The 12,566-nt window shown below is 38.2% G+C and overlaps 1 protein-coding gene across 13 annotated transcripts in view; it reads left to right on the plus strand.

Annotated features, from left to right (window-relative positions):
• The window catches only part of rasal2 (RAS protein activator like 2), a 144,966-nt gene extending 142,256 nt beyond the window's left edge, over positions 1-2,710 (plus strand). For all 13 annotated transcript variants that reach the window (XM_031303532.2, XM_036005195.1, XM_031303530.2 and 10 more), the window contains one exon: positions 2,124-2,710. In XM_031303532.2, the coding sequence (XP_031159392.1) occupies positions 2,124-2,291 (168 nt within the window). In that variant the 3' untranslated portion in view covers positions 2,292-2,710. The remainder of the gene's footprint in view (positions 1-2,123) is intronic.
• Positions 2,711-12,566: the final 9,856 nt, after the last annotated feature.

A 12,566-nucleotide genomic window follows, 5' to 3' on the forward strand; every position in this document is an offset into this window, starting at 1 on the left:
GGAGGACTGCAGGGGGTACGTGACCCCCTAGGGGTACTCTGGAGGACTGCAGGGGGTACGTGTCCCCCTAGGGGTACTCTGGAGGACTGCAGGGGGTACGTGTCCCCCTAGGGGTACTTTGGAGGACTGCAGGGGGTACGTGTCCCCCTAGGGGTACTCTGGAGGACTGCAGGGGGTACGTGTCCCCCTAGGGGTACTCTGGAGGACTGCAGGGGGTACGTGACCCCCTAGAGGTACTCTGGAGGGCTGCAGGGGGTACGTTTCCCCCTAGGGGTACTCTGGAGGACTGCAGGGGGTACGTGTCCCCCTAGGGGTACTTTGGAGGACTGCAGGGGGTACGTGTCCCCCTAGGGGTACTCTGGAGGACTGCAGGGGGTACGTGTCCCCCTAGGGGTACTCTGGAGGACTGCAGGGGGTACGTGACCCCCTAGAGGTACTCTGGAGGACTGCAGGGGGTATGTGTCCCCCTAGAGGTACTTTGGAGGACTGCAGGGGGTACGTGTCCCCCTAGGGGTACTCTGGAGGACTGCAGGGGGTACGTGTCCCCCTAGGGGTACTCTGGAGGACTGCAGGGGGTACGTGTCCCCCTAGGGGTACTCTGGAGGACTGCAGGGGGTATGTGAGATATTTAACTAAATGTTTAATAATAACAAGGCTGTTGTCCAGAACATTGATCCTCTTTATGTAGACTTCTTTTTCTTTTTTTCCTACCAAAAATGTGACATTTGTGTCTCCTTCTTTGGACCTGATCTATCCTTCCTTCCTTCTACTGTCCTTCTTTTTACAAGTTTCTAGCTTTTTTCAAAGTTATCTCACTGTTTTTGATACTATTTTGACCTATTCTTGCCTTCCTTTCTTCCTTCTTTCTACCATCTTTTTCCAGGGTTTGGGCTTTTCTACAGTTGTTGTCTCCTTTTCTCATTTGCATTTAATTGCTAATTAAAATATTCCAGTAACAAGGCTGTAGATTAGTAAATCTATCGCTGACAGCGCTGTAATGTTCCTCGTTATAGAGACTTTATTTTCTACCAAAATGATTAGCGCTGGTCAGAGGGTACTTGGCTTAAAGAAACTATTAAAAAGGGGAACATTATGAAAACAGTTTGAGAACCAGTGGCGTAGAGGAAACGCTGCACGTCTGATGGGACTTTCAAAGTAAAATGAATAAAGATTGTGATACATTTAGTTAAGGAAGAACCAGAAAAGTTTTTCTTCCGCCTCCTTTTTTAAACATGGAAGTCCTTATTTTAATCAGTTACTGTAATCGTGCATAAAGAGGAGTTTGCTGAGGATTTACTTTGTGTTGGTTTTCTTGCCCGAACTGACCGCTCGCAGACCGTTTGAGACACGTACCCCCTGTAGTCCTCCAGAGTACCCCTAGGGGGACACGTACCCCCTGCAGTCCTCCAGAGTACCCCTAGGGGGACACGTACCCCCTGCAGTCCTCCAGAGTACCCCTAGGGGGACACGTACCCCCTGCAGTCCTCCAGAGTACCCCTAGGGGGACACGTACCCGCTGCAGTCCTCCAGAGTACCCCTAGGGGGACACGTACCCCCTGCAGTCCTCCAGAGTACCCCTAGGGGGACACGTACCCCCTGCAGTCCTCCAGAGTACCCCTAGGGGGACACGTACCCCCTGCAGTCCTCCAGAGTACCCCTAGGGGGACACGTACCCGCTGCAGTCCTCCAGAGTACCCCTAGGGGGACACGTACCCCCTGCAGTCCTCCAGAGTACCCCTAAGGGGACACGTACCCCCTGCAGTCCTCCAGAGTACCCCTAGGGGGACACGTACCCCCTGCAGTCCTCCAGAGTACCCCTAAGGGGACACGTACCCCCTGCAGTCCTCCAGAGTACCCCTAGGGGGACACGTACCCCCTGCAGTCCTCCAGAGTACCCCTAGGGGGACACAAACCCCCATTTGAGAACCACTGCTCTATCTGAATGTTACTTTATACATTTTAGGGACATTAATTAAAGATGTCTGGCGACCAAACGTGACTTTTAGAGGAAGCCTCAGGAGGAAGTGAGATGTTGTGCTAGCGATGTGTTTTTAACCCGACAGTCAGGTTGTTGTATTTCCCACCTGTCAAGTCTGACTTCCTGTCCGTCTCTGTCCAATCAGGAGAGGCGGATCGTCTCCCTGGACGCGGCGAACTCGCGGCTGATGGCGGCGCTGACGCAGGTGAAGGAGCGCTACAGCGCGCCCAACCTCCGCAACGGCCTGTCACCCAGCAACCCCACCAAACTGTCCATCACTGAGAACGGAGAGTTCAAGAACAGCAGCTGCTGATTGGCCGCCAGGACGCCGAGAGGCGGGGCTTAAACTCTTAAAGCTGCAGAGACAGAATGTATAAATATACGAGTGTAAATACTGAAGGTTTGAGCTGTTGAGTGTGTGTGTGTGTGTGTGTGTGTGTGTGTGTGTGTGTGTGTGTCACAGAAGCACAGTGAGAACGAAACAAACCAAAAAACAAAAAACGCACTCAAATTTTTTTTTTATTTTGTTTGAATCTTCCGGTTTTGTTGCTGTTGAAGTTCATTTCATTTTTTTAGAGTGGAGTTTTTTTACCTGACGAGTTGTTTTTGGGGTTTTTAATTTATTCCTCCACGTCGTTGCTGATCTACTGAACCCCCTCCTGTAGGAAGAGGGTCAAAGGTCACTTCCTGTCTGCTGTCCCACCTTCACAATAAAAGCTGCCTAAAAGATGAGTGTGTGCTGTCTCTCATTTCTTGTCCTTTCGTGTCCATGAAAACTTATTAATTTATGGTTTCACAGTTCAGTCAAAAGGGTTTAAAAAAGGAACTATTTTAATAACTTGTTTAAGTCACTTTTCACGAAGAAACATCACATACTTTCCAGAATTAATTACGTTGAAAGTGAGGAAAGAGAAGACGCTGAATGTCTGAATAACCATAAAGTAATCGTTTGTTGCAGTACTATTTGTTAAGTTTTTTACCTTTTATTTATACAGGTAATGTCATATAGTACATACAAGTAGACTTAAAACACTGAAGTACTACATTTACTAAAACATTTCAGAATATTGTACTTTTGACTCCACTACATTTAGTGTCTTCCTGAAAGATTTCATTGTTGATGGGACAGCTTAGACTTGCAGGGAGAGAGAGACGGGGTTGGAACCGAACCTGCGGCCGCTGCATTGAGGACTGAACCTCTGCATATGGGCGAGCGCTCTACCAAGTGATCAACCCACGCGTCCAGATTCAGGGCTAGAGCCCCAGAAACCCTTAAAGGAGAATTCCGGTCGATTTCACCACGTAGCTCTGTTGTGTGTAAATTAGGAGTGCTGTCAGTAGTGAGAAAAACTAAACCAATCAGGCTGCCTACACCGTGTTATCCTCCTGCTAGCGTTAGCACCCAACAGGCTTAAACAGGGCATGTTTTAAACGTGTTTTAAAGCAGCCATATTATCCTCATTTTCAGGTTCATAATTGTATTTTAAGGTTGTACCAGAATAGGTTTACATGGTTTAATTTTCAAAAAACACCATATTGTTGTTGTACTGCACCGCTCTCTCTCACTGCTGCAGATCCTCTTTTCAGCTGGTCTCTGTTTTAGCTACAGAGTGAGACCTCTTTCCTTCTTCTTCTTCTGTACTATCTTTGATTGCACTGCACATGCCCAGTAGCTCAGATGTAGATCATGTCAGCTAGCTAGCTCCATAGACAGTAAAAGAAAGGCTGTTTCTACAACTTCAGTCAGTTACAAGGCAGGATTAGCTGGGAGACTTCTAAATGAAGGCGCACATGGAAGTAGTTCTTTTGTAGATTATGGTGAACTTGTGTGTGTTGTAGCAGTGCTTTGCTATTGTGAGGTATTACGAGGTAGCATGCTAGCGTTAGCATGCTAACGCTACGAGCTAATGGTTGCGGTTAGCCTTTCTCGTTTCGGCTTGTGACGTCACACGCCGTGCCGATTTTGACCAGCTCACCCAGAGACTGAAGGCAGGACACATTCAGAAACCGTATCTCACTCTAAACACCATGGATGGATTTTTTTCCAAGTTTGTATGTGTGTGGAAGCACCAGAGACACAACATAACACCCCAAATCCCAGAAAAAGTGATTTTTTCATAATATGGGCACTTTAAGCCTCTAAACATGCTCGAAATGTCATTACAAGTGCCTCCCCATGAGCAGTGATTCCTTCCACACAGTGAATCTGACTGGAATATTGGATTGTATGAGTTCAACAATCGACTAGTGTGGACTTGACCGGAAAACAGGAAGTAAACAGAGGTATGTGCACTGGCTGGATTAACACAACTTTATGCCTTTCTGTCACATCTACAGCAGTCAGATTCACTGTGATCACTCAGAAGGAATCACTGCTCATGGGGAGGCACTTGTAATGACATTTCGAGCATGTTTAGAGACTTAAAACACGTTTAAAACTTGGTGTAGGCAGCACCGATTGGTTTAGGTTGTCTCACTACTGACAGCACTCCACATTTACACACAACAGAGCTACGTGTTGAAATTGACCGTAATTCTCCTTTAAGTTCAAAGAAAGCCACAAACTGTTAAGATTTAGTGCGTAACTTTTTGATATTAATGAACGCCAAATGAGTTGCTACAAAGCTAATTAAGACTATCAGCTCCACACAACTCTCTCTGGATTTCTCAGGGCGTTTTCACACATACCTCATTTGGTCCGGACTTTCGGACTTTTCAGTTTGATCCGAACCAAAATTAGAGGTGTGAAACCTCCCCCAGACCACGGTCCGGATCAAAAGACCAAATTTTGGTCCGACCAAAAGAGGTGGTCTCGGTCTGGACCAAACTGAACCGTGGTCCGGTCCGTTTATAGTGTGAAAGCATTTTTTGGATGGTTCGGACTTTCGGACCAAATACAAGAAGCTCTGGCAGGCTCTCCTTGTGTTACAAGACCGGGGAAGCTCCTTTAAGGAATAGCTCGGTGCTGAGAGAGTGACGGTGACTACGCTCAGAGGAGACAGCTGTCGGCTATCAGAGCTGAGAATACATCAGCAGTTTATTTGTTAAGTGGTAGTAAATGTACAGTGTAGGTTTCCGTTTGTCTCTGAATAAATTCTCCAGAAAGTTCCAGTGTCTTGCTTCTCAACATCACAACAAAACACAAAGAGCCGCGGCAGTAGAGGAGAGCAGCAGTCAGTAGGAGAGAGCAGCAGTCAGTAGAGGAGAGCAGCAGTCAGTAGGAGAGAGCAGCAGTCAGTAGGAGAGAGCAGCAGTCAGTAGAGGAGAGCAGCAGTCAGTAGGAGAGAGCAGCAGTCAGTAGGAGAGAGCAGCAGTCAGTAGGAGAGAGCAGCAGTCAGTAGAGGAGAGCAGCAGTCAGTAGGAGAGAGCAGCAGTCAGTAGGAGAGAGCAGCAGTCAGTAGGAGAGGGCAGCAGTCAGTAGGAGAGAGCAGCAGTCAGTAGGTGAGAGCAGCAGTCAGTAGAGGAGAGCAGCAGTCAGCTGAAAAAACTCCGACCCAGAGAGAGGATACGAGAGGACGGGGAAGCCCGTCTACAAACCAATCAATTATCAGTATCTGGAGACGCAGCTCATGTATGTGATGATGACAGGACGTAGTTTTGTCACGTAGAGATCTTTAGTGCGCTTGCATAACTGCAGTGTGAAACCAAAACTTACCGGATCAAATGTAGACAATGTAACAAAAACATGAACCTTGGTTCGGACTTTCATGTGTGAAAACGCCCTCAGTATGACTATGTTCAGAAGATTGTGGCGTCTGGTGACTCAAGTGAAGATAATGAGCTCTTCTGAAGAGTCCATCATGTTTTTTTAATCCTCCGTGTCCTCCTTGGCTACTAGCAACTGTGTGGAGGCAGGGGGGGGGGGCGGCGCGATCACGGAAGACTTGGATCATGTGGACACACCGACAGTTTTGTCATCATTACCTAGAATTCCTCACTGGGGCGACAGAAACTACACACTATAGCTTTAACGTGTGCTTAACTTAAAATTAAATGGTGTTTTTAAGGGTTTAGTTTTGGAAGGGATGGTTTATAATAAACTGTTTGGAGAGCGTTTCTGGGTAATTTTAGGGGGGTTGCTTTTTGTTTTTTCATTACGTTCAATTTCCTTGGGAGTTGCTCTTTGCTTTTATTTTGAAAAAACGCCACCGGAAGTCGCCGGCGTGTTTCCTGATTCTCTTGAACGTGACTCTCCAGGTGAGTCGAGCGCAGTCACGTTTGTTCGGTGGTGTTGTCGCCATTCTCCGGTATTTTCTGTCTGTTTTTCCCCAAATAGCAGCAGGTGTGGGTCGTCAACAGATCAAGAACAAGAGGAAGTGATGCTGGAGCTGTCACGAACCTTCAAAATAAAAGTCGTACCGATTGTCAAAAAAATGATCTGAAGTGAAATGACGTTTATGAATGAATATTTTTCATAATAAATAAATAAATGCTGCACCAACATGTTTTTTTTGTTTCAAGACCATTAACTAATTATGTTCTGATTGTATTTGTTGTTCAAATAAAAAGCAATAAAGTTATAGCCAAGTAGTCTATAATGTTGTAAAACATAATGTAAAAATGTAAAGAAGTCGAAAAAATCATAAAAAGTCATCAAGGTAAACTTTATTATCCCACAAGGGGAAATTCATGTGGTCATTCATTACGCGTCCTTGTCACAATATATTCTCTAAACATATAGACACCACAGACAAGCCAATATGCATGTATAGAGAAGAGAATAACAATACTACAGAAATGACAATGACAGAAATCAACAATAACAATATGAAAAAATAAACAATAATACAAAAAAGACAATCCGACATCTGACATTTACGATACAAAAAGAAAAAGACTATAAGATTATCATCAGGTAGCTAAACATTTCCATAGTATAGTATTTAGAAAATATAAAAAAGTCATAGTATAATGTCGAAAAAAATCATAAAAAGTCATAGCATAGTATGTCAAAAAAAGACAAAAATTCATAGTATAGTATGTCAAAAAAATCATAAAAAAGTCATAATATATATTTCGAAAAAATAAAAAGTCATAGTATAGTATGTCAAAAAAAGACAAAAATTCATAGTATAGTATGTCAAAAAAATCATAAAAAAGTCATAGTATAGTATGTCAAAAAAGAAATCATAAAAAAAGTCATAGTATAGTATGTCAAAAAAAAAAAATTCATAGTATAGTATGTCAAAAAAATCATACAAAATTCATAGTATAGTATGTCAAAAAAAGACAAAAATTCATAGTATAGTATGTCAAAAAAATCATAAGTCATAGTATAGTTTGTTGAAAAAGTCATAAAAAGCCACAGTATAGTATGTCGAAAAAAATCATTAAAAAGTCATAGTATAGTATGTCAAAAAAAATCATAAAAAAGTCATAGTATAGTATGTCAAAAAATCATTAAAAAAAGTCATAGTATAGTATGTCAAAAAATCATTAAAAAGTCATAGTATAGTATGTCAAAAAATCATTAAAAAGTCATAGTATAGTATGTCAAAAAATCATAAAAAAGTCATAGTATAGTATGTCAAAAAATCATAAACAAAAGTCATAGTATAGTATGTCAAAAAAATCATAAAAAAAGTCATAGTATAGTATGTCAAAAAATCATTAAAAAGTCATAGTATAGTATGTCAAAAAATCATTAAAAAGTCATAGTATAGTATGTCAAAAAATCATTAAAAAGTCATAGTATATTATGTCAAAAAATCATTAAAAAAAAGTCATAGTATAGTGTGTCAAAAAAAAATCATAAAAAAGTCATAGTATAGTATGTCAAAAAATCATAAACAAAAGTCATAGTATAGTATGTCAAAAAAATCATAAAAAAAGTCATAGTATAGTATGTCAAAAAATCATTAAAAAGTCATAGTATAGTATGTCAAAAAATCATTAAAAAGTCATAGTATAGTATGTCAAAAAATCATTAAAAAGTCATAGTATATTATGTCAAAAAATCATTAAAAAAAAGTCATAGTATAGTGTGTCAAAAAAAAAATCATAAAAAAGTCATAGTATAGTATGTCAAAAAATCATAAAAAAAGTCATAGTATAGTATGTCAAAAAATCATTAAAAAGTCATAGTATAGTATGTTCTTGTATTACGAAAACAGTCAGAATAGTACATAGAAAAATTCATGAAAAGTCATAGTATAGTAAGTCGAAAAAATAATTAAAAAGTCATAGTATAGTTGTTGGAAAAATTATAAAGTCATAGTATAGTATGTTGAAACAAATAATTAAAAAGTCATAGTATAGTTGTCGAAACAAATAATTAAAAAGTCATAGTATAGTATGTCGAAAAAAATAATTAAAAAGTCATAGTATAGTTGTCGGAAAAATTATAAAGTCATAGTATAGTATGTCGAAAAAAATAATTAAAAAGTCATAGTATAGTTGTCGGAAAAATCATGAAAAGTCTTCATCTTGTATTACTTGTTCATGTAAGGTGTCCTTTAGTATCAAGAAAGGCGCCTGTAAATACATGTCGAAGAAAGTTATAGTATGTCGAAAACAGTCAGAATAGTACGTCGAAAAATTCATGAAAAGTCATAGTATAGTATGTCGAAAAAAGAAATGAAAAGTCATAGTTAGCGATGGGCTACATCTGCTATTTCCTGCTATACCCTGCCCTGCTACGCCCTGTAACGCCCTGCAGTGCCCTGCTACATCATGAACTACTACAACTATTTCTAGTCACTGTTCCATTATCTTTGTGACTATTATTGCCACTGTTCATCACACCCCCAACCGGCACCGTCAGACACCTCCTACCAAGAGCCTGGCTCTGTCCCAGGTTTCTCCCTAAAAGGACGTTTTTCCTCACCACTGTCACACTAAATGCTTGCTCTTGGGGGAATCACTGGAATTGTTGGGTCCTTGTAAATCATAGTGTGGTCTAGACATAGTATGTTGAAATAAGAAATAAAAAGTCATAGTAAAGTATGTCGAAAAAAAGTCTTTAAAGTCATAGTATAGTATGTCGAAAAAAGACAAAAAGTCATAGAATAGTATGTCGAAAAATTCATGAAAAGTCATGTATATTATGTTGGAAAAATCATAAAATCATAGTATAGTATGTCAAAAAAAGAAATGAAAAGTCATAGTTAGCGATGGGCAAATGAAGTTTTGGTGAAGCGCACACACACACACAGTGCACATGTATACAAAGAATGGGATATCATTCTTTTGACAAATAAAGATTGATGAATGTGTGTATTATTGGGTATTGGGGAGAGAGTGCTTGGGAAACAGTGGATTTGCTGGGAAAATATGGCACTAGTTGGGTGTGCTTGTGTAACTATGGCCAGGAGGTATGTGGGATAGGGAACACTCAAAGATTTTTATTAAGGAACATTATTTTTTTCCACACTTTTTGGACTGAGCCTGTTTCTTTTTCTGCTCACAACCTCTCCACATTTAGAGAAAATTCGTTAAGAAGGAACGGATGACGCCGGCTGACGCTTTTATCCAAAGCGACCATGCATACATAACATACCTTATCAGGAGCGATCAGAAGAAAGTTTTCCCACGTCAGAACGACCTCTCTTCCTAGATCAAAGCCACCCAATTTGGGGCCCGCGGGCCAAGTTTGGCTTATTCTCCTCTTATTTTAAAAGTAATGACTATGAAAAGTACATTTTGTGCAGTTAAAAAGTACGTAATCTGAGTTTAACGGCAATGCAATGCACAGTGCTGGTAAACTTCCCATTTAAATTACATATGTACGTTTTATCTATGGAGAATGGCAAGAATTACGGTATTCTTCAACATCGACATTTAGTTTTGGCCCGTGGCCTTCCATCCAGATACATTTTGGCCCTTCATATGAAAGAATTTGGGCACCTCTGTCCTAGATGCTTCCATAGTAGGTTAATGAAAATAAATCCATACAAACAAACTAATGCTTGTCACTGTAGAGGCTACTACGAACCAAACGCAATGTTGTGCATTAAAGTTTTTATACTTTGAGCGCGCTACAACTCAGACTCGGAACGGGGCGGGGCCAGTTGCAGTGCAGCAGCTGATTGGTCCGTGTGGCGGTGACGCTGCGAGCCACTCATGTGATTCAGAGAATGACGCAGCTGCTGCTCCGGACGTCATATGTCACGTGATCTTTTCCGTACCAAAGCAACCTTCGGAGCAGTAGTTCAGATGGAAATGTAGTTAATGGTTTGAAGCACATATCGAAGCTTCAGTGTCAGAGTGCCATCACTAGTCATAGTATAGTATGTCGAAACATTCATAGTATAGTACGTCGAACAATTCATAGTATAGTACGTCGAAAAACGTCATAAAAAGTCATAGTATAGTATGTCGAAAAAAAAAAAATCAATAAAAAGTCATATAGTATGTTGAAAAAAATCATTAAAAAGTCATAGTATAGTATGTCAAAAAATCATTAAAAAGTCATAGTATAGTATGTCGAAAAAAGTCAGAAAAAGTCATAGTATATCGAAAAAAATCATTAAAAAGTCATATTATAGTATGTCAAAAAAAAATCATTAAAAAGTCATATTATAGTATGTCGAAAAAAGTCAGAAAAAGTCATAGTATATCGAAAAAAATCATTAAAAAGTCATATTATAGTATGTCAAAAAAAATCATTAAAAAGTCATATTATAGTATGTCGAAAAAAATAAATAAAAAAAATCACAGAATTGACTGTTGAAAAGACAAAAATTCATAGTATAGTACGTCGAAAAAAGTCATAAAAAGTCATAGTATAGTAGGTCAAAAAAATAATTAAAAAGTCATAGTATAGCATGATGAGAAAAGTAAAAAGTTATAGTATAGTATGCCAAAAAAATAGTCATAGTATAGTATATAAAAAAAAACATTAAAAAGTCATAGTATAGTATGTCAAAAAAATTAAAAAGTCATAGTATAGTATGTCAAAAAAATTAAAGTCATAGTATAGTATGTCGAAAAAAGTCAGAAAAAGTCATAGTATATTATGTCAAAAAAGTCATAAAATGTCATAGTATATCGAAAAAAATCATTAAAAAGTCATAGTATAGTATGTCGAAAAAAGTCAGAAAGTCATAGTATAGTATGTCAAAAAAATAATTAAAAAGTCATAGTATAGCATGTCGAGAAAAGTAAAAAGTTATAGTATGCCAAAGAAATAGTCATAGTATAGTATATCGAAAAAAAATCATTAAAAAGTCATATTATAGTATGTCGAAAAAAATCATTAAAAAGTCATAGTATAGTATGTCGAAAAGTCAGAAAGTCATAGTATAGTATGTCGAAAAAATTAAAAAGTCATACTATAGTATGTCAAAAAAATAATTAAAAAGTCATAGTATAGTATGACGAGAAAAGTAAAAAGTTATAGTATAGTATGTCAAAAGAATAGTCATAGTATAGTATGTCAAAAAAGTCATAGTATATCAAAGAAAAATCATAAAAACTATGATTTTTTTCGATATACTATGACTTTTTTGACATAGTACAGTATGTCGAAAAATGTCAGAAAAAGTCATAGTATAGCATGACAAGAAAAGTAAAAAGTTATAGTATACCAAAAAAAATAAAGTCATAGTATAGTATGTCAAAAAAATCATAAAAAAGTCATAGTATAGTTTGTTGAAAAAGTCATAAAAAGCTATAGTATAGTATGTCGAAAAAAATCATTAAAAAGTCATAGTATAGTATGTCAAAAAAATAATTAAGTCATAGTATAGTATGACGAGAAAAGTAAAAAGTTATAGTATAGTATGTAAAAAGAATAGCCATAGTATAGTATGTTGAAAATTCATAAAAAGTTATAGTATATTGAAAAAAAAAAAAAATCATAAAAAAGTCATAGTATGTCGAAAAAAGTCATAGTATAGTATGTCGAAAAAAGAAATAAAAAGTCATAGTATAGTATGTCGAAAGTCAAACTAGAATCTGTCAGGAGTTTTAAATATGTTTGAAGTGTGAGTGATCTTAACACAGATAACTGACTATATTTTAAAGAAATCCACAGATTGATTCTGGACTTTTAGTGGTGGGACAGCATTTACCACCACGTGTGACACACAGTATTTGGGAATGTGACAGTTGAGGCTCTGTTAAAATGTCTCTGACTTCTTGAATTCTGAAGAAATAACATGGAAATACGTGTAACCAAATGTAAAGAATAAACTAAACAATATATGTTGTCTTAAGTGTGTCAGGACTTTTAAGTCTGTGTAAAAATCCTCTTTATTGACTGATTGCACAAAAGAAAATGTAGGTCGTAATAAGCAACAAGAGATAGAAAACTGCTAGTTTCTCTGTGACGATGATTTCTTTAGAGAGAAAAGGAGACAGGACGGAGAATCAGCTTTGTATGAAACTCTCGAATGAAGACTAGAAGAAAGTACTTTGTTCATGTATGTTTATTCATCATAAACCTTCATTTGTTGACATCCCATCAGTTCAATGATTACTGCGAAGAAAAAAAACACATACAGTACAAATACATCGATACAAATATTCATTTGATTTAAGAAATCTTCGACATTCTATACTTGACTTTATTGAAACTTTTTTTGACATACTATACTATGACTCACTTTTGGACATACTATACTAAGACTTTTTTCACTTTTATGAA

This window comes from Sander lucioperca, chromosome 9 (assembly GCF_008315115.2).
Source record: "Sander lucioperca isolate FBNREF2018 chromosome 9, SLUC_FBN_1.2, whole genome shotgun sequence".
In the NCBI taxonomy this organism is placed as follows: domain Eukaryota; kingdom Metazoa; phylum Chordata; class Actinopteri; order Perciformes; family Percidae; genus Sander; species Sander lucioperca.